General features: G+C 37.2%; 1 protein-coding gene across 1 annotated transcript in view; it reads right to left on the bottom strand.

Moving 5' to 3' along the window:
• Positions 1 to 933: 933 nt before the first annotated feature.
• LOC100934401 (urea transporter 2) overlaps positions 934 to 20,909 on the bottom strand; it is a 37,412-nt gene continuing 17,436 nt past the window's right edge. The window contains exons 4-11 of the mRNA XM_031946008.1: positions 19,934 to 20,096; positions 18,770 to 18,959; positions 17,207 to 17,335; positions 15,067 to 15,259; positions 12,487 to 12,634; positions 11,696 to 11,830; positions 6,456 to 6,505; positions 934 to 2,954 (exon numbers count right to left, since the gene is read on the bottom strand). Of these exons, the coding sequence (XP_031801868.1) occupies positions 2,754 to 2,954; positions 6,456 to 6,505; positions 11,696 to 11,830; positions 12,487 to 12,634; positions 15,067 to 15,259; positions 17,207 to 17,335; positions 18,770 to 18,959; positions 19,934 to 20,081 (1,194 nt within the window). The 5' untranslated portion in view covers positions 20,082 to 20,096 and the 3' untranslated portion in view covers positions 934 to 2,753. The remainder of the gene's footprint in view (positions 2,955 to 6,455; positions 6,506 to 11,695; positions 11,831 to 12,486; positions 12,635 to 15,066; positions 15,260 to 17,206; positions 17,336 to 18,769; positions 18,960 to 19,933; positions 20,097 to 20,909) is intronic.

Consider the following 20,909-nt stretch of genomic DNA (forward strand, 5'->3'; position numbering starts at 1 on the left):
GTTTTATTATTGCAAAGAACATTTTGAGAAAATTGCAATTTAGTTGAGCCTGTCAATTGGTTTATGGATTTGACTTGGTCAAAGACTGTTTGTTTTGGTATCTTACAGACACACTGAAATGTCACAGCCATCAATTCTTTTATTACAGCCACCAGTTAATTTACTTGCTAATTTTTGTCAAGTCTTTCAAGTCCAGAGAGTAAAACACTTAAACAATTCCAGTGCTATTTAAATGCTCACTATAAAGAGGAAAATGCCTTAAGACTAATTTTTTTTCTTCTAAGTCAACCCCAATATGATTCTTAGATGTAAACTCCTTAATCATTTCATATTGATCAAGGGCTCTCTGGTAGTGCTACTTGGACATTTCTCAGGACCCACAGAGTGCAACAATAATAACAATGGCTCCCCCACCTCCTAACTCAAGGTTTAATTACTTGTTCAAGGGTGTCAGAAGGAAGTTTTCCTAGTTGGAATGGATATTTCTAGTGATATGGTCAAGGAGTCAATAAGATGCTAGATTTAGAGCTGAAAAGGACCTGAGAGACTATCTAGTTGAATACTTTCATTTTATAGATGAGGAAACCTAAAAGTTTGCCTAAGGTCATACAGGGAGCATGTCCTCTGACATTAGAGCCACTACTCTTTTCACTATTCTATGAATTAATCGATTAATAAATGCTTGTTGGTAAATGCATACAACCAGCTGGATCTTATCCGGAAGAGAAGTAGGACATTGGTTTTCTTTGGACAGATGCAAGTAATCAGAGATGTGGGCTTACAAGGAGATGGGGTGATTAAAATTGAGCTTACTAAGGAAAGGAAATAGCAGATGTGAGGAGGTTTGCCTATTTTCCCAAATGAGATTTGTATTCAGTTACTCCATATCACATTTAGAAAAGCAAGAACACATCCTCAGCATTAATGAAACAATTCATTTTATTTATTCTGTAAAGCCTTCTAAGTGCTCATTGAATACATTTTTTTTAAAAAAAGCAATAACATAGAATGATGATTCCAGCAGAAACAAGTACACTTTCAGCATATTGTAATGCATCCCCTTCCCCACCCAAGCTTCTGACCACTAGTGGGAGGGTCTTTCTCTCCTTTGCTTCTTGCTTCATTCTTTAAACTGATCAAAGTGGGAGGTGTACAGGAGAACAAGCTGAGTGGTCACATTGGAGAAATGGCACAGGTGCAGATTATATTCCTACCCATGTATGTTGTGTGATATGCAGAGGAGGTGAGGAGGAAGTTGAAGCCATTATTTTTTTAAAAAGGGATTTGGGTGATTTATGAGCCATTTGCCTAACAGGAAGTTTGCTATGTGTCAAAGGTTGGCACTAGAGTTGGGATTGTTCCTGCAAAACCTCAAGCCCAGCACCTTGTGAAATGAAAAGGAAAGAGGGGAGAGAGGGAATCATGGAAGTGAGTCTGTAATTTGTGGGTTTGCGAGAAGTGAGGCTCTTCTAACGCCAAGTTACTGTGGTTTTTCAGTCCTGTCTAGTAAGTGTCTGAGGCTGGATTTTGAACTCAGGTTTTCCTCATTCCAGCCTCATGCAGGTTATAAGTTCTTTAATAAAGAACTCTAATTGAAAAGGAAAACCAGCCTTTTCCATAAATATATTCTTTTGTGCCCAAGAGAAATATCCAAATTTTCAGCCAACCAAACAGATATTGTTACATGCCCTCAATCTAACCTCTATTTCGCTCCGAAAATGTGGATATAACCTGAAGCAGATGATGCTTAAATGAGGATGAAGGAAAGGTGAGAGAGGAGGAGAAAGGACTGGTCTTTTAGAAAACCCATCCTCTTGTTGACTTAGTTTATAGGACAAATAAATTGGAGGATAAATTGGGAATATAGGATCTTCCTATATTCCCAAAGTTCCTTCAGAAATTTGCAATATGGTTCAACTTAGAGAAAATGCAATCCTGTGATATGGGTTCCAGGATCCCAGGTGAGGTGCAGACAAACCTGCTTTCACAATGGATTCAATCAGTGTTTCAGCCTTGAGTTACCAGCATAACTGTGGCTTAAAGGAGCTTCTCCCATTTGAAAAGTGTTATTTTTATTGCCTAGGTATTATAGAACTTCTTTATCTCCAACATGATTTAAAACCCTCATGCTTTGGACAAGACTGTTGGTTTGGGGTGATAAAAAAGCTCAGAATCAGAACATTTTAGAGTTGGGAAGGAGCTCAACTCTAATTGCATGAGATAAAGAATCTGAGGAAAACCTAAGAAGGTTGAGTAAAGCTGGGACTAGAACCTGCTTCTCCTGAATACCAGTCTAGTGCCTCACTGCTTCCCTAAATTGGAGAGAACAGGTAGGCGCTTGGTAATCTCCTGATGACTAATTACTACTATGGGTTTTCATTTTTAGATTTTTGAAACTGGCTTATTTCCTCCTTGGTGTCCTTAGACTGAAGAGTCCTCCTTGAATTTTAAAACTGAATTTTTGGGGGCAGGGGGGTGGATAGAGTGATAATCGAATCTCCCAAATTGAAGTCTTCAAAATCTAGTTTGTGGCAAACAGAAGGTCTAACTAATAGTACTATAAGGATTATATATCACATAGTTTAAAATTACTTGTTTCTTGGACAATGATTAGCGATTAAAATTAATTATAATGGATTGCTTGCTGCAAAGGAACATAGAATGCCCAGGAGGGGTTGGTGGAATGGACTTTCTATAGGAAAAAGATCTGGCTCTGGAGAACAAGAGATTTGTTGTGGTTGTGTTGTGGCAGATTAGGAAACTACATAGGCCTGGTATTTGGTCATGATGGAGGCTCTCCGGTTCCTTTCCTGAGACAAGTAGTGGAGCCTGTTGGCTTCTGGGTAAGTAACTTTGTTGAGTGGTAGCTTGTAGATGGCGGAGTTGTTGGTCGTCAGTAATAGGAAGGTGAGTGCTGAGAGACAGAAGGGCCAGGTGCACGGGGTCAATCCAAACTGGAGAGGAGAAATGGGAAAAAGAAAAGGATGAGGTTATTTTCATTGATCTTCATGTTTCACTTCAATAAATATAGATTAACATTGAAGATGCAGGCATAAAATACAATTCCCACCCTCAAGGAGCTTTCACTGGGAGGAGGAAAGAAGCATGTACACAAGGGTTAATAATAATAATAATAATTAATAATATTCATTAATAAGTGAAGAAAGGGCATGGAGTAGTGGACAAAAAGCCATGCATCATCAGGAAGATCTGGATTTAGGTTTTGCTTCTATAAAACATTTCCATATTAGCTATTTTGCAAAAGAAAACACAAAGAAAATAAAACAATAAGGATAAAAATGTTTTAAAAGTATGCTTCAGTCTGCATTTAGAGGTCATCAGTTATCTCTCTGGAGGTAGGTATATTTTTTATCTTGGGTCCTTTGGAATTGTTTTGGTTCATAGTGTTAATCAGAGTAGCTAAGGCTTTCATAGCAGATGATCCTTACAATATTGCTGCAACTGCATACAGTGTTCTCATAGTTCTATTCACTTCATTCTGTCTTAGTTCATAAAGGTCCTCTCAGTTTTTTCTGAAATTGTCCTGCTCATCATTTCTTAGAGAGCAATAGTATTCAACTATAATCATATATCTCAACTTGTTCAACCATTCTCCAGTTAATGGGCATCCCCTCAATGTCTAATTCTTTGCTACCACAAAAAGAGCTGTTTGAAATATATGAATACATGTTTATGTGTGTATACATTATAATATATGTATATATGTGTATATATTATACATACATTTACATATAGGTCCTTTTGGGGGATTTTTAATTTCTCAGTGCCCCCAAGGCATTTCTTTGAAATATGTTATGAATGTTATTTATCTACATTGGCAAAGGAAATTTCCACTCCAGGAGTTCTTCCCACTTAGGAAAGTACAGATCTGGAGCAAAGAAAACAATGATTAATCAATAATAGGAGAGGCCCAAGGATGATAGGAGAGAACAGACAAAAAGTTCTATGAAAAAGGGAAAATTACCAGTGTGTGGCCAGCAACATCCCTACTATGTGACTCAAATACAGCACTACCTGGGAATTAAGGAGACTCATCTTCCTGAGTTCAAAATTGACCTCAGACATTTACCAACTGTGTGACCTGGGCAGATCCGTTAATGTTTGCCTTAGTTTCCTCATCTGTAAAATGAGCTGAAGAAGGAAATAGCAAACCAGTCCAGTATCTTAGCCAAGAAAACCAAATGTGGTCACACAGAGTTGGAAATGAATGAACAACAACATCCCTACACAGAATATCTACTTGTGTTTGATTTAGGGGTAGGATGAAGATAGGAACTCTGTTTTATTGATATAGGAAACTTGCTCCACTAATGAAAATCAGTAGCTAATTTAATAAGAATTTATTATAATTATTATATCACAATATTATAGGATACAATACTAGGATTGGTCCTGGAACTCTGGGAAATATAAAGGATTATAAGGATAAAATGGAACTTAAAATAGCATGAAGCAATTAGAGAACAATTCAAAAACAGAATTCAAAAACAGAATTCAAAGCTCTGTTCTATTGTGGATTTTTTATTTTGTTTTTTCTCAATTTCTCATACTGTCTTTCACATTAATTTTAAAACTCTTGAGGGACAGACTATAGTCTTAAACTTCTTTGTCTTTAGTAAACTTTCTTGCACATAGTAGGTATTCAATTAATATCTATAAAGAAAGTTGATATAATTAATATCTGTGAAGCAAGGTGATATTGTAGAAAGAATGCTAAATGAAGAATCCAATTAGATAACCTAGGTTCAAGGCTCACTTCTAATAGTCTTATCTCTGTGACCCTGCCTATTAACCTCTCTGAAGCTGTTTCTTCTTCTGTAAATATATACTTGCTTCTGGCAATTTGGGGATTGCCAATCTATAATTTAGAAAGCTTAAAGACTTGCCTGGGGCTAAAACAGTTGAAAAGATTTTCCCATAGTCACATGGATCAAACGTCTTGAGTAGGAATTTGAAACAAGGTCTTCCTAACTACAGGTTGATAACTTGGGATCATTTCATGTCTGTAAAATGGACACTAATAATTTCATTTTACCTAATTTGAAGCAATGGGAATTATATGTGAGAATGGATGTAAAAGCTCATTGTAATCATAAGGCACTGCAGATATAGATATAAGTTCTTTGAGGTCAGGGAACTTTTTGCATTCATAAAAAACATATTTTTTGAGGGGATCTGTAATTTTATCAGTTTGGGGAGCTATGGATTAAAAAGCTCATTCCTTTTAAGGCAGCCCATGAGTTCACCTAAGCTGCTCTTGATAGGTTGTTCTTGCCCAAGATGGAGTTGTTTTTTGGGGGGCTTTGGCTACAGCTCTATGTTTTATTTCAACATTTGGGCTCAAATGGAGATAGCTGATTGCAATTTATTCTCCCACACCCTTTTGTTTGGTCAGAGGTGGGCAGGTTGTACTGGAATTCTTACCCATCCTTGAATCACTGAATGGTTGTTGTCACATACAAACTGAGATCTGGGAAAGTCCTTAGCTTAGCAAGACTAAAATCCCCTGCTGCATCTGAGACCATCTCCAGTTGTCCTGATCTATGTCTTGCTCCTAGACTTCAGTGACTTTGGAGGAGAGAGTGAGACTGATGACTTTGAGCAGCTCTGGCTCACATAAATCCAATTTACTTTAAAGTCAAGATATTACCCTTCTGTTGTCATTGGTCCTCTAGGAGAATGAAGGGAGAATAACAGAAGCCCCTGTAGACAATACCTCATCATTTTGCTACCTAAGGGAGGGAATGAGTGTGTGTATGTGTACACCTGACATACTAGTAGTATAAATGTAGGGAGAGAATAGAAAAAATGAAAGACTATAGCTAAGAAGTGTAAAAGGGATCTATGATCTTAAAGGCATTCTGGGATTTATAGTTAGAACAGAAGCATTCCCTCTCAGAGTTGGCAAAGATTGAGAGGGAATGCTTATTTCTCAAAACTACAACTGTTAGGAGTTTGAGATTTAAGGGCCTTCTATTACAGAAGCCAGAGAAACAATGAGAAATGAATTCAGGTGGATCCTACCTTAAACAAACCCAATACATTCAAATCTTTATTTAAGGAAAAGACAAATTAAGGAGTGACTTTAGAATTAAGGAATTAAGGAATGAAGAGTGATGGACTGTTCTCGAAAAGAGTTTCCTACTGGATTTAAATAGGTTGTTCTGCTGTGTTTAAAATGGAATCTGGTCAAAAATTCAATTAGAGAAAGTATAGGAGTGTGTCTGCTGTATGGTGGGGGCGGGGGGGGGGAGAGGGGGCACACCAATATACATGTGCTGAAGATGTGTGTGTGTGTGGGAAATACAGGTGATGAGAAGTAAGCAGGGGTGGGGGGTAATACATAAGACGGAAAAGGTCAGAATGAATGCAGAGGAGAGACTAGTTTGAGGTAGGACATTCCAGGTGACTGTGCTGATCTCAGATCAACTTACCACAGATAACATGTTGGCGAGGGCAGCTCCCAGGTAGGCTGCAAACAATGCTGAGAAAAGATGAGAATGGAAAAGTGATGAGTAAATGTTTCATTGGCTCTGGCCCTAGTTTTTGAATAAAGTTTCCCAACATCTGCAAAGGCATTGACTCTCATTGGATCTGAGGCTGACAGAATTTAGTGATAAAATGATACTGATAAAATTTGTAGCCAAATTTTACATATGAAGAAATTGAGGCTTCCAGAGATCTAAAGTTGGGAGATATGAAATCACTTGCCCTAAGTCACACAGATAAGATATAGAGCTGATATTCATGGACTCTAGTTCTTTTTCCTTATATTTGCTTTATTTCTCTTGCCAGACCAAAAAGGAAAGAAAAAAAAGGATCCTAGTTTTTTTTTTTTTTGGTTTGGCAACTTTGAAAAGATTTGTATTACACAGAAAGAGGTAAATTTGATAAGAAGTCATATTCACTTTTTAAAAGGTCCCAAATTCAGTAGTGAGAGCTCTCTTAGGTCTCACCTTTTTGTATTCTTTTAGAGGCACTTTTAACAGCTTCAACTCTAAGTAAAAATTTTATTATATGGTAAGGGTAAATGGATCCCAGGGCTCTCAGCTGGAATCCTTTATTAGGAACCATTAATAAGCTATATGTTTTATTAATATATAAATAGGCTTATTAATATACTAATATAATCTTCATATTAATATATAAATATAGTATATGACTATATGAAATACATTTATTAACATAGATTATACATATGAATGTTATTTACACAACTATATATATTTATACATATCCATATCTATAAACCTCAGAGAAAAATAGTAGCAGCAGTGAAAGTGTAGATTACTAAAATAGTTCTCTTCATAATCCAAGTCGGTAGCCTTGCTTTTTTTCTCTTTCCCTGACTTATGAGTCAGGGATATGCCAAAGACAGTGCTAGGGTATCCATAAGAAATAAACTAAAAACACAAAATGAGTGGTTTCTGATCAGAAATAGGTTAATAAATGTTTAACAACCAGTTCTATGGGAGACAAAAGGATACAGGCTACTCTCACATTTAATCTGAATTACTAACATTTTCCCTATGACTTTCCCAAGTTTTCAAAATTAACAAAATAATAACTCAAATACTGATTTATAGTGTTTCCTGATTTACAAGATGTAAATCCTCACACTGAAAATTAAACAATCAACTCTTTATAGCTTGTTCTAGCTAGATCTAAAACATTCCTGTTTGTAGCGTAGGAAGGTCATGGGAAGGAGGTTAGGAAGTTTCATTAAAATAAGAGTAAATTGATCTCTTTAAAGAACTAAAAGGGAGCCCCAGGGACTATCTAGTCCAATCACCTCATTTTATAGTAAAAGAAACTGATGATCCGGGAGGACTTGCCTAGCACCCTAGAGATAAATAAGCATAAGAGGTAGATTTGAACCCAGGTCTTCTGTCTTCAGAGTCAGTGTTCTTCTCACTGTACCATGCTCAGGCATTTATTCATTCAGATTGCTTGGCTAAAATTTATCAAAGGGATAATAAGGACTGAGATCCAAATGCTGAGGAAGGAAGGGAAGAGTTGGGATGCAAAAATTAGTCTCTGTAATTGTTGGAATAAGAGAGAGTTTATGAAACTTGATAGAGCTTTAGCTTTAAAGTTAAGAAGCATGCCTCTGACAATATGTAAGATGAATAAATGGAGACAAAAACTTAACCTCTTTGAATCCCAGGCAATGCTAATACATTGTATAAAGGTTATTGATTCACTTGGAAGTTAGACATTTTCCCCTTAGGCTCTTTTAAATCAATGAAGTCACAAGTTTGGACCCTCCCTATGTCCCAAATGAAAAAAAAATTCTTTTAAGTCCCAGTTACACAGAGCTCAAACCTATCTTCTGTGCAGTTTCCTTGGATAGTATTGGAGGTTCTGATGGGAAACAAAGGAAGCTTCTCAAAGGGTCATTTTCATGGCTCAGGGTTTGGTTCTCACTTGTTTTTTCTTGCTTTTTGCTCTATCTGCAGCCTGGAACCATGGGGGTATTTAATCCTTTACAAAATGAATGAGTCATTTTCTGTTAGGGGATGCTTCTTAGAAATTCAGAGGAATTTCTCTAAATGGGATTGTATAGAAATGGAGCAATTTTTGGAGTTCTCCTTGTACCAGTATCTTACTGAATTTAGCAAAACTTCACATAAAACAGCTACAGAGCTATGGCTATAACCCCTATTCTCTGATTTCCTAGTTTATCTCTTGTCCATTGTCTATACTTTCCTCCACCAATACTTGCAGGGGCTCCTTGGTCAGTAGCTACACTTTGGGGTTCTTTTAAACAGTGCATCAGGTTACATTCCTTCTTTAATTTCAGTATATGTTACAAATTACTGCTTTTTGCTCCCAGGTCTTTTGGGTTGTTAAAGTGTGCCATCATCTTTTTCCCAGTCCCTTCCACCCCATCTACTCCTCTCTCCACTCTTTAAAAAATTATAGTCAGAAAACTGATGAGTCCCTTTACTTTAAAGATTAGAAATCTTTTGAGTACTGTGCAGATAAATTTTTATGCTGTTTAAATATGGCATTTATATTTGTTAAGGACCTTTTTAAAATGACTATCTGATAAATTAACTGGCTATGGATCTCAGTTTCAAGTCATTGCTGTGGCCCACTTAAAAGATTCAACAAGAAAGGTTATTTGTTTCAAACTTGAGGGAAAGTTCTTTTCAAAGCTTTTACATAAATTTAGACTTCAGATTTTTTTTTTTTTAACCAATCAGGGTTAAGTAATTTGCCCAAGATTACACAGCTTATAAGTATCTAAGGCTGTACTGAGATAGGTCCTCAGTATGGAGGACGTATCTATCCATTAGATGGTTCTTTAGACATAATTTTAAGACTTATACAGTTCAAATTATAGAATGTCAAGGTTGGAAATGATTTAGAAAACTCAAATGTTTAATTAAGACCCATAGAGGGAACATAAATCATTATACTGTATATTGGGTATGGGCAATTAGAACTAGAATCTAGACATGGCAAAATGAAAAGAGCTTTGGGTTTGGGCTCAGAGGACTCAAATTTAAATCCTGGCTCTGTCACTTATCTATGGGATATTGAGTAAATTACTTCTATTCTCCGGGCTTGACTGCTCTTGCTGGCAAAATGAAGGTGTTCAACCAAATGATCACTTATACTTCTAGGGATCCCATGATCTTCTGATGCCCGATTGCAGATCCTTTTTATTTTTCTATATTGCCAGACATTTATCCTCATTCTAACTGAGGAGATAAGATGATGAGGGAGAAGATTCATGACTCCAGGATCAAAATATGGTTTGACCTCTCTTGCCTAACCATAGTTTAGGTATCTGGTCCTAACAAGGATTGATAATAAAGAATTTTGTCTTTGTAGCTTCCTAGTTCATAAATGGAAGCTGTCTAATTTTGAAGAATTATGCCTTGAATTAGGTTGCTTTTCAGGACGAAGTGACTCAACTTCCTTTGAAGATAGTGGGAACATCTGCAGTGGAAGAGCGGTGCAGAAAATAGGAAGACGTGATGAATGAATAATTATTGATTTGTATGGTTAAGAGGATAAGTTGAATTGGAGAAGGAAGGTTAGCCTGTTGCATTTTGTATTCTGAAGGATCAGTGAAATTTGGCCAGTCAGAAAATAGAACTTTCTATCAATGGACCCTTTTAATACTCTGGTTGGAGGTATTTTGTGACTAAAAATACCAGAAAAATTTTCCTAACCATAGAGTTATTCAATAGTATTTGCTGCCTTAGAAAGCAATAGCTGTAACTACAACTATTCAGGCAGAGGTGCAATGATAGACTATTTTTCAAGTTTTTAGATATGAAGGGCCTTGTTTTCCTTATCTGTAAAATGGGAAAATTGGATCAGATCGTGTGTGTGTGTGTATGTATGTGTGTGTGTGTGTGTGTGTGTGTGTGTGTGTGTGTGGTGTGTGTGTATGTGTGTGTTGTGGTTCCAATTGGCAATTTAGGGAAGCCTAAGCCCTTTTCTTAGAATTACAGGTTAAGGGGGGAAAAATTAATAAAAAATATTTTAAACAATTTAAAAATAAAATAATTGAAGGAAATACTTATTTTAAGTTAGAAGTTAGTGAAAATAAAGATGTAATTTTGTTGTCATTCAAGTTCTTAGGCCCCTTGGAGGGGTGTCTAAACCCCAATATATTTTGGGGGATTCAATGCTTCTAAATCCCATATCCCATCTATATCTTGGATTAATCATTTGGTCTTTCTAGGCTTCAGCAATCACCTAGTCCAAAGGGCTAATTCCAGATTAGGTGGCACAGTGGATGGAGCCCTGGGCTTACTTACAGTTGGGAAATTCACCTTGTGAGTTCGGATTTGGTCTCAGAAATTTACTAGCTATGTGACCCCAGGAAAGAAAGTCACTTAACCCTGTTTATCTCAGATTCCTCATCTGTAAAATGAGAGGGAAATGGCAAACCACTCCAGTATATCTGCCAAGAAAACCTCAAAAAGGGTCATGAAGAATCAGGTCATAACTGAAACAAGTAAAAAAACAAACAGGTATGTCTTATAATTTAATATGATTTTGTAGCTCATTTTTGTACACTGAATCACGTTTTCCATGTGCTGGAGGAATTTGCTCTTTAAAGCAATGCTATCAGGAATTCTTTTGGAAAGGAAAGAATCTCTTTGTAAAGCAAGCAATTTTTCCCCAAAAGAACTTTCGTGTAAATTAAAATGTAATTGGGAAATATTTAACAAAATACATAAAAGTATGATGAGATACATAGTAATATATTTTGAAGCTAAGTCAAATATGCTACATCATTGTTACATGTTTATTTTGAACTAGGGATTGTTACCCTGACCTCACCAATTTGGTCTGTAATAGCCCTATAAGGTAGGCAGGATAGAACAGGTCATTTCCCAGGTAGAGAAATCTGTAGAGGACTTGTATAAATCAGATTTATTTAAAAGACCCATGTTTACTTAGCACTTTGAAGTTTGAAAAGTGCTTTGCTCATATAGGTAGGTAGGATAGAATCTTGTGAATCTTATTTTGCAAAGGAAGAAACTGAATTGTAGAAAGATCAAAGGACTCATTCATGATTGAGTTTGGTCAGTGGCTTCTTGCCTCCATGTCCACTCTTCTTTGTACAGCACCATACTTCAAATAACTACACACACACACCTACATACAGCAGTCCCACAAAGGGAATTAGGTTTGAGGTACCTACCACAGGTGATTGCAAGGAGGTGTGTCTGCCAGGTGATGACATAGAACATTCCTCCTATTGCTATGCAGGCCAATGTACTGTTGTATCCCCACAGGCCAAAGTAGATTGACTCAAAAGGTGTTGCCAGAGTGAGGGCTGGAAGAAAAAAACAGATATTTATATCATCTAGTACATCTAGGTACAGTTGGTACATCTAGGGCCACTTTGGGAATAGAGCAGTGCCACTGAACAATTTATTATTATTATTTTTCTATTTGTTTTTCTTTGCACATTCCAGAGCCAGTGACACCTTAGGAAATTTAAGTTTGGGGTTTCATTCAATATAAATGCAGTTGAAGGGAGAACAATTGACACTGGGCTCTATAAGGACTGGCATATACCATGATTGCCCACAGAGTAACCTTTCAGGAATATAGATAAGGCTTCTTGGTCCCCAAAAGATTTGTCCTATTTGAGATACGATCACTAAAAATTCCTGTAATCCTGAAAGATACCATTTTATTCTATAAATAGAGAAAAAAGATTTCAATTCAGAAATAAAAAATTATACTAAGTTGTAAGTGACTGATATATACTGAAAACGGGGGAAGGACAAGGCTATACAACCTGAATACTAGCTAGGTACTTGAAGTGGAAATCGTGGAGGTATTCTCTGAGAACGAATATCCAAAGAAACTGGAGGCTGGGATGTTAAAGGGGAATATCGCTAACCTTACAATTTTGTTAAAGGGTTACCCTGGGTACCAATGTTCTTCCTGATTATTGGTAAAGGGTGAACAACGAGACCATACCTGCTAACATCCCCATGGTAGATCCAATTGCAGCGTGCAAACAAATAAGTGGTGAAGATATGAAAAGAGCTATCAGGAAAATGCCGCCAGTCCAGGGGTTATCACAGCCATACACCTGACCAATTCCAACTGGAATGGCTCTTAAAAGCTGTAAGCATCATACAATAACATGCTTATTATGCAGGTAGATGATATAGCAGAATTAAATCACAGTGAAAGAAGACTCACAATAAAATGGAAATTCTACTAAACTAGAAGGCTGGACTTTCAAGTTCTAGGTCTGACTTCCTCACCAAAGAGTGTGTGACCTTAGACAAGTCATTTTCTCAGAGCCTAATTTTTCTCCTCTTCAAACTGAAGAGAGGGTAAATTATAATATTTTTAAAATATCTATGACTTAGAATGGCATATTTCACTATCATTTTTCATATAGATTTTTTAGGGGGGGGAAGAAGAAGGAAATTGGGATTAAGTGATTTGTCCAGGCTTACACAATTAATAAGTGTTTGAGGGTGGATTTGAACTCTCATCTTCTCGACTTCAGAGTTGGTTTATTTAATTTATTTCAATCAAATAAAACTTAATAAGAACACAAACTTTTATTCTCAAATTATTGGAGGATTTACATGCTTAGGTCTCTCATTTAAAGCAGTGGTGTAAAACTTGAGTAGAAAAAGAGGCCACTAATGAATAAGAAAGAAACCCTAATGTGGCATAGTGACTTAGTTTTAATATGTAATATTAGCTGTCTTTCATTATACTTTATTTTTTTTTTTTTGTTGTGTTAAATATTCCCCAATTATATTTTAATCCAATTCAGGCCACTAGGGAGAGTATTGGCACCTTCTACATGAATTTGACATCTTTGATGTAAAAAATACAAAGAAAGGGCTGTGTAGTAAGTTCCACAGTCCACTCCCTCCCCCAAAATGAATGGAACTCTTTAACTTAAGGATTTTGTGTTACATTACACCACTCAAAATCAAAGCATGTTAAAGCTGAAAGCAGTTTCATGCTATCTTCTCTAACACTCTCACTTTACAGATGAGAAACTGAAATAATAAAGTAACTTATCCATAGTGGAATAATAGAGCCCTATCTGGGAAAGAGGTCATCCTCTTGCTGCTTCTGGCTGTTGTCTCCAGTTGCATCCCGTAACTCAATCCCACTGCTTTTTTTTTTTTTTTTTCGATTATCACAACCTTTTTCTTTTAAAAAAAAAAATTGATCCCTTTTGATTTTATGTCAAAGATACTTCCCAGTGTGTTCCTTACTTGTCTCCTCCCAGAAAGCCATCGCTTATAAAGAACAAAAACTAAGGGAAAAAACTTCAATCAACATGTTAAAAAAAAAAGTCTTATATGCAGGGGTATGGGCTTCCATATCTGCAAAGAAGCAGGAAGAGGGATTATCTCTTATCTCATCTTTGAGGCTAATCTCCAAATTAGAATTTGCTAGCAATCTGTTTCAATTGATCAACCAAAGACCCCTTCCAGCTTGAAATTCTTTGATTATTTTTGACAGTCAGTTGAATGTTAGACTTCTCAACTCTTCCCCCTGCACAAAAACCTTCTGTGGTTTCTTATTGACTCTCTTACACAAACTCTTCAATTGGTCTTCTACATTCTAGTTCCAATCTATCTTTCCAGATATTTCTTATTATTCTCCTTTATGAATTGTTGGCTCCAGCCAGACTGAAGCAGTTCTTTGGAACTTAACATTCCCTTTCCTCTTTTTGTGAGTTTTCACAGGCTGTCTGGAATACATTGTCCCTTCATCTTTGTGTCTCAAAATACTTTTCTTCCTTCAAGACAAACTCTAGTAATTACTTTTTTTTTTTTTTTTAAATGTTGGCTGCTTTTTCAAACTGACTAGTATTTACTTCTCTGTGTACTCATCATAGCCCCAAAGAATAATGTTGCCTTTAAAGGCTCTCTCTTTTTTCCCCTTATCTTTTGATATCTCTAGCATCTAGTGTACAGTGTCTAGCTTCTCCTAAAAGCAGAGTACCTCACTTTCTGTTGACACCTTTGGACTTGAAAACAGTTCTGAACCTTTTGGAGAAACCTTCTAATATTAAATATTTGTTAAATTGACTTGTTAAAAATTTATTTTATAAGGAATAATCAATATATACATGACCACAACCATAACTAAAGAGAACAGCCATAAAAAAGAAAACTCATTATAATTATAATGAACAAGCTTGGCCCCGGAGAAAAATTGAGAAAATCCAATGCCGAGGTGAGCTGTTTTGGATATACAATGCTATATGTACTGCTTGCTACACGGGGATCATTAGTTTTGCTATTCTATTTTTTTTTCTCCATTTCCTTTTAAAATCTTATTACAGATGGCTCCTTGGGTAGGAGAGAGGAGAGGAATGTGTTCCCAATGAAAGGGAGCATAAAACCAAAAAGTATCAATAAAAACAAGACAAATAAAAAAAAGTTTGTGTACATAATAGCTTAACCATGCAATTACACAGTTGTGGGGAGAGCTGTGTTCCCAGGAAAGTAAACACTGTTTTCAAAAACCAATTTAAAGTAAGGTTTCTCTTCTGCCTTCAGTGACACTTACCAGAGGCACTTGGACCTCAGACCAGGTGATGTTGGGCACTGAGGTGGTGGGCTGCACCAGAATCGTGGGGAAGAAGAGGTTGTAATGACCTGTGGCTGCCATGTACAGCGACACCGCAATGTTGAATGGCAGTGTGAAGACTGGGAGGTCCCATTTACTGAAGATGGTGCCCAGGGCACTGGAAAGAATCGGGCTGGGAATGGAAAGGAGAGTTTAAGAATTCACTTTAATTAACCTTTCTGTCTTTTGTGTGTGTGTCTGTGTGCCCGTATGTGTATGCACATTTAAAAGCACATAGTTTTATTCTTATGGACTCTAGGAAATGACCAAACAGGGAACTGGGAATCCTTGCTCCAGGAGTCTCCTTCAGGGATTTTCTGCCCTTCTCAGGCCAGTAGTTCTGTGTCAAGCTTGGTCTCATCTGATTCTCTAGTCAAACTTTTTCCCTTCTTTCCTTTGCTCTTTTTAATGACCCCGTAGCAGCCAATTGTGGGCATCCTGGAACCTCTTTGGTATTCTAGGAATTTCTTGGCTGGAGCACACTGAAGAGTGCCAGAAGTCTTTGACAAAGAGGCAGAGTACCTAGCTTTATGTTGTCACCTTTGGACTTGAAAACAGTTCTGAGCCTTTTGGAGGAAACTTCTAATAGAATGGAGAAGGCTATGGACACTTTCTCAGATTCATATTTAGAAATGAATAAAATAAAGTTTGTAAGATTATAAAGAAACCAAATGTAGTTAAATGCAATTCTCTACCTCTCTCTTTCCCTCTTAAAAAAAAAAAGGCAAGTTTGTGGATTGGTTTAAGTACCCCTGCTCTAGAATATCAGATTTAAGAATAGTGGAAAAGTTGCTTTTTTTTCCCCTTTTAGATTTGATTTTTCTCATGCTGCATGAGAAATGTAAAAATATGTTTAGAAGAATTCCATTATTTGCTATTCAGGGGAGGGGGATAGGAGGAAGGGAGAGAGAAAAATTTGAAACACAAGGTTTTGCAAGGATGAATGTTGAAAACTATCTTTGCATATATTTTGAAAATAAAAAAAAACTATTTTTTTTTAAAGAATAACTGGGCAAAGGGGCAAGGGCTGTGCACTTTGAGCCAAAAGACTCTCTTCATTTACAAATATTTCCCTGGACACGTTTCATGAACCCCAAAGTCAGGTTGAGTTAAAACAATGGTAACCAGTGATAGAAAGCATTCTAGCTATCAGTGTAGACATATCATAGAAAAAGCTGTTTGGCTTTTGTGTGCTGAAGAGAAAGCTGTTTCCTCTTTGACACTTCAAGAATCTGAGATGTCACAAGTACAGGTATTTTTTCCACCAGCACAAATTGCAACATTCTCTCCCCACCTCCCTTTTTCCACTTCCTTTTCTGTGCTGTCTTCCTTCATTGAATTGGAAACGCTTAGAGGGCAGAGATTCCAGAGCCATTGCTCTTTCATAGAATGACACATCTAGAGTTGGAAAGTACATTAGAAGTCATCTGATCCATTTTTATTCAATACAGTAAACTGAGGTGAAAAAATTTAAGTGGCTTGCCTGCAGTTGTACAGGTAATAGTATTCATCAGAGGAAAGATTTGAACTCAGATCCTCAAATTCCAGAGCTAGTGCTTTGCCCATGGTGCCATATTGTCTGTATCCCTGGGGGAGGAAGAAGAACCAAAGGGGCTCCATGCTCCCAAACAGTCTGTGCTGAAGGGGTTGTCTCACATAGTGGGCAAGTATTCAGAGTTAATGGTTGTGGTACTGGCTACACTGGGTGCAGAATGACCTCTCAATTCAGAGGATAGGGGGTAGATAAGGATGCTAGGAAGGTTTGGGAGTTCATAACCAATTGACAGGACAGGACAGGAGGATTTAGGGTTTAGGTCCTCCCAAGCAGAGAAAAGAGACTTTGAAAGGACCTGGGGAGTACAGTTGAGTCCAGTCATTTCCAACTATTCATGATCCCATTTGGGGTTTTTTGGGAAGAGATGCTGCAGTGGTTTGGTATTTTCTTCTTAGTTAATTTTACAGATAAGAACACTGAGGAAACAGGGCTAAGTCATGTACCCGGGGTCATATAGCTAGGATGTGTTTGAGTAGTAGAGAGAGGAATTTAATTTATACCCATAACTTTATTGATAGAACTTACCAGGTCATGGACATAACAATGACAGGGAGCAAAAGCCACCAGTAATAATCCCCTTTCTCTGAAAACACAGCCATCAGCAAACCTACTAGTACCCCATTGTAGCCATGAAGTCCTGCTGCAATTGATGACCTGGGGATAGAGGAGCACAGGATGCAAGTGAGAGGATAGTGAAGGTAGAGTCCTCCATGGCCTGTTGAGAGAGACCAGCGTATCTCCTTTCCCTCAATCCCCTAGCTTCTCCCAGAGTCTGAACTTCTGCCATCAGAAATTCATGTCCTTTGAGATTAAAAATGCCCCTAAAGTCCTTTAGGACAATGCGAGTATTCCTGGAGTAAATTATTATTCTTTTCTAAATCACTGACCCTTGAAGGATTATTGACACAGGTGCCATAATGGAAAGAATGTTAGATTTGAAGTTAAAAAGTCTGGATTCTCTGGACCTCAATTTACTCAATTCTAAAATGAAGGGGTTTTGATTATCCCCAATCTATGATCTGTGACTTGGGTTTGGAAGGCTTGGATATGAATCCCGCTCTGTCATTTACTACTGTATGACTTTAGGAAAGTCACATACCTCTGACAGCCTCATTTTATAAAATGATAGAAACTGAAGTACAGACAAGCCAGATAACTTTATAGAAGAAAGCAGGTCTTTAAAGGAATGAAATGAGAGATAGGTAAAGGGAGGGAGAAAGAAAAGAAAGGTGTGGAGTGCCAAATGGCACCAATGAGAACAAGCTGGATGGGGAAAACTTGGGGATGGAGGATGACTAGAGGCGTGGTCTGGAAGCTAGGAAGCATTCCATTTCTGCCTTTGACATATATCATCTGTGTAACTTTAGATAAACCAAGAAGATAACCTTTTAGGAATCTAGTCAACTTTCCAAAACTGTGAGTTGCTGAATAAGTGACTATCTGCATTAGTAGAAAGAATTTCCTCACTTGGGAGTTGCCTATAGTAAAAAAATTTCTCCTCAGGTTTATCCACAAGATATTTATCACACTGGACTACCAGCTATTTATTACCTTTCCACACCCTAAAATTCATGTAGACTTTTCTCTTATTTTTAGGAATTTGGAACAATACTTCATGTAGTTGAGAGTTTGTAACTCTTTTGAGAAGTATTTATTTGTATCCTGAGACCATTTTTCCATTGAAGAATATATTGGTTATATATTTGTGTTAATTCCCTATATATTCAGGAAATCATCATTGGTCTTTTAATTGAACTTTTAACTATGTCATTAGAGGATTTTCTTCTAGATTAAATCTCATTGGAAGATAGTTTTTAGGAGGGAAAAATCAGGTCTATCACTCTAAGGATAGAAGGAATGATGAGAGAAGATTGAAATTACAAAGTCTTCCATTCTGTAAAATAGGATTAATAATATTTGTGCTGCCTGCCTCCTAGGGTAACTCTGGAAACATTTTTCTGGAAACCTTGAATTGCTGTAGAAAAATGTGCAATTGGCTGTCTGACTTGAACTTGAAGCCTACCTTCTGATGGCACCCTTAGGAAACCTGCCCTTGGGTTGCTGGGTTATGTAGCTCTCAGGACTTACCTGTCCTGACTCAGGATAAGGGCTGTCAGAGTAGAAATGATGGTTCCCAAACAGCCTGAGATGGCCCACCAGGGGTTCTGGACAAAGAGGCCAAGAATGATGATGAGACCACTGAGAGGATTGTTCACAAACATGACTTGGGACGTGCCCCTTAAGATCCAATCCAGGAACTGGAATACTGGAGACTTGTCTGGAAGAGGAAGACAGTTTCCTTAGGGAGCTCTCAGGAATGCCAGGCTAATGCATGCAAAGCCATTGACTAACACTGTACCCTAATACTGAATTAGGCATTTGGGAGGAGGGATACACCAGAGGGGAAATATTATTTCTCTTTTGTCTAAAGCAGGGTTTATACTTAGTACACATTTAAACCATTGTATAGCCCTGGAGGATGGGATGGGGTGGGGTTTGTTACCTTTATTTTTCCTATGGAAAAATGGATGGATTATTTTGGCAGTCAAGGGAAGTCAATGGATTCCATCTCGGAATAATGTTTTTGAACACAAAACAAAATACATAGAACTACAAAAGAAACCAAATTTTTCTGATTTTAGAAGATTTTTTTTTAAAAAAAAGTTGAACTTTTTTTTTTTCAGATTCATAAATACCAGTTGAGAATTCCTGAGTTAAATGGCTATTCTAATGTTGGATAAAGGCCTGTGGACTTGGATTTAGAAGATCTAGCTCACAGCTTATCATAGAACTAGAGCTGAAAGAGATTCAAAAATAGTCTAATGTAATATCCTCATTTTATAGAGAAGAAAACAGATCTAGAGAGATGAGGTGCCTAATCCAAGGTCATTGAGGTTACAGACATCAAAGGCAGGGTTTGAACCTGGGTCTCCAGAGCCATTATCTGTGTGACCTCAGGTAAACCACATCACTTCTTAGCATTAGTTTGCTCACCCATCAAATACAGGCATCGGATCAGAAGGTTCCTTCTAGTTCTTACAACATATAAATTCATGAAGGAAAATACAGTAATAATTCCCTTTAGGCAATTTAGGGGTTGCTACATAGAGTCACAGAGCCTTTCTTGAAAAACCCTAATCTCTGACTAGGTAATTGTTTGAGTCATATTTCTTGGGCAAGACTTTGCTTTTCCTCTGAGTGCCAGTAGGAGATAATCTTTTCTGAGTGGGACTGTTCATGCTGATTCTTTACCTTTAAGCCCCTCTCCACATTCCTTCATTTCTCCTGTGATGTAGCTGAAGGCTTTGCTGAGTCTTTTCCCACCAGTGGCTAAGGAATTTTGGATCCGAGAGGTTTTGGTCACGCTTGTTTCCACCTTGATCTCAGTACTGTCTTCCATGCTGTTACTGAGATCCTGCATGAGGGAATGGCAGAAAGACAACAGATTTTTATAACTTTAACTCTTCCATTGAAGTGGGGTATGATAGAAAATTTACTGGACCCCCCCCAAAAAAAAAGCCAAGAAACAATATTCTGTTGCTGATTTTCATCCTTGCTGTATATATAGATAGATGATCTTTCTGTGCCTCAGAGTCAAAAGGGGATAATTTTTGCTTTCTCCATCATCTAGGGTTGTTGTGAGGGAAAAGCAATGTTCATGAGGATGTCACAAAACATATAAAGTGCCATTAAAAAAAAGCAAAAAACAAAAACCAAAGTGACATTATTGGGATAACTTTGGAGGAAGTGAGAACAGTGAGGGAGGAGGCAGGAGGAAGTATTGAAAGGAGGAAGAATTTGTGACTGCTTTTGGGAAGGGAAATGATGGAATGCTCTGGATGACAATGTTTGTAGCTGAAGTTTGATTTGAGTGGTGCTGAAAAAAAAAACCCTTGGTATCTCTTTGGCTCAGATTGAGGATCTGTGTTTCTGTGTACAAGTCCAAAGAACATCCCAAAGATAGGATGAATGTGTTGGTAAAAATCAAATGCAGATTGATGTATGAAAAGAGTTCTGATGTAGAGTTGCACATATGCACCTTTCTTTTTGTATGGTGAAGATCCAGCAGAAAGAAAGGAATAAGCATTTATTAAGTGATTACTGTATTCCAGACCCTGTGCTAAGCACTCAACAAATATTATCTTATTAGATCCTCGCAATAGCCTTGGGAGATAGTTGCTACTATTATACCTATTTTATAATTGAGGAAACTGAGGTAAAAGTTAAA

The sequence above is a fragment of the Sarcophilus harrisii genome, chromosome 1 (genome assembly GCF_902635505.1).
Source record: "Sarcophilus harrisii chromosome 1, mSarHar1.11, whole genome shotgun sequence".
Classification (NCBI taxonomy): domain Eukaryota; kingdom Metazoa; phylum Chordata; class Mammalia; order Dasyuromorphia; family Dasyuridae; genus Sarcophilus; species Sarcophilus harrisii.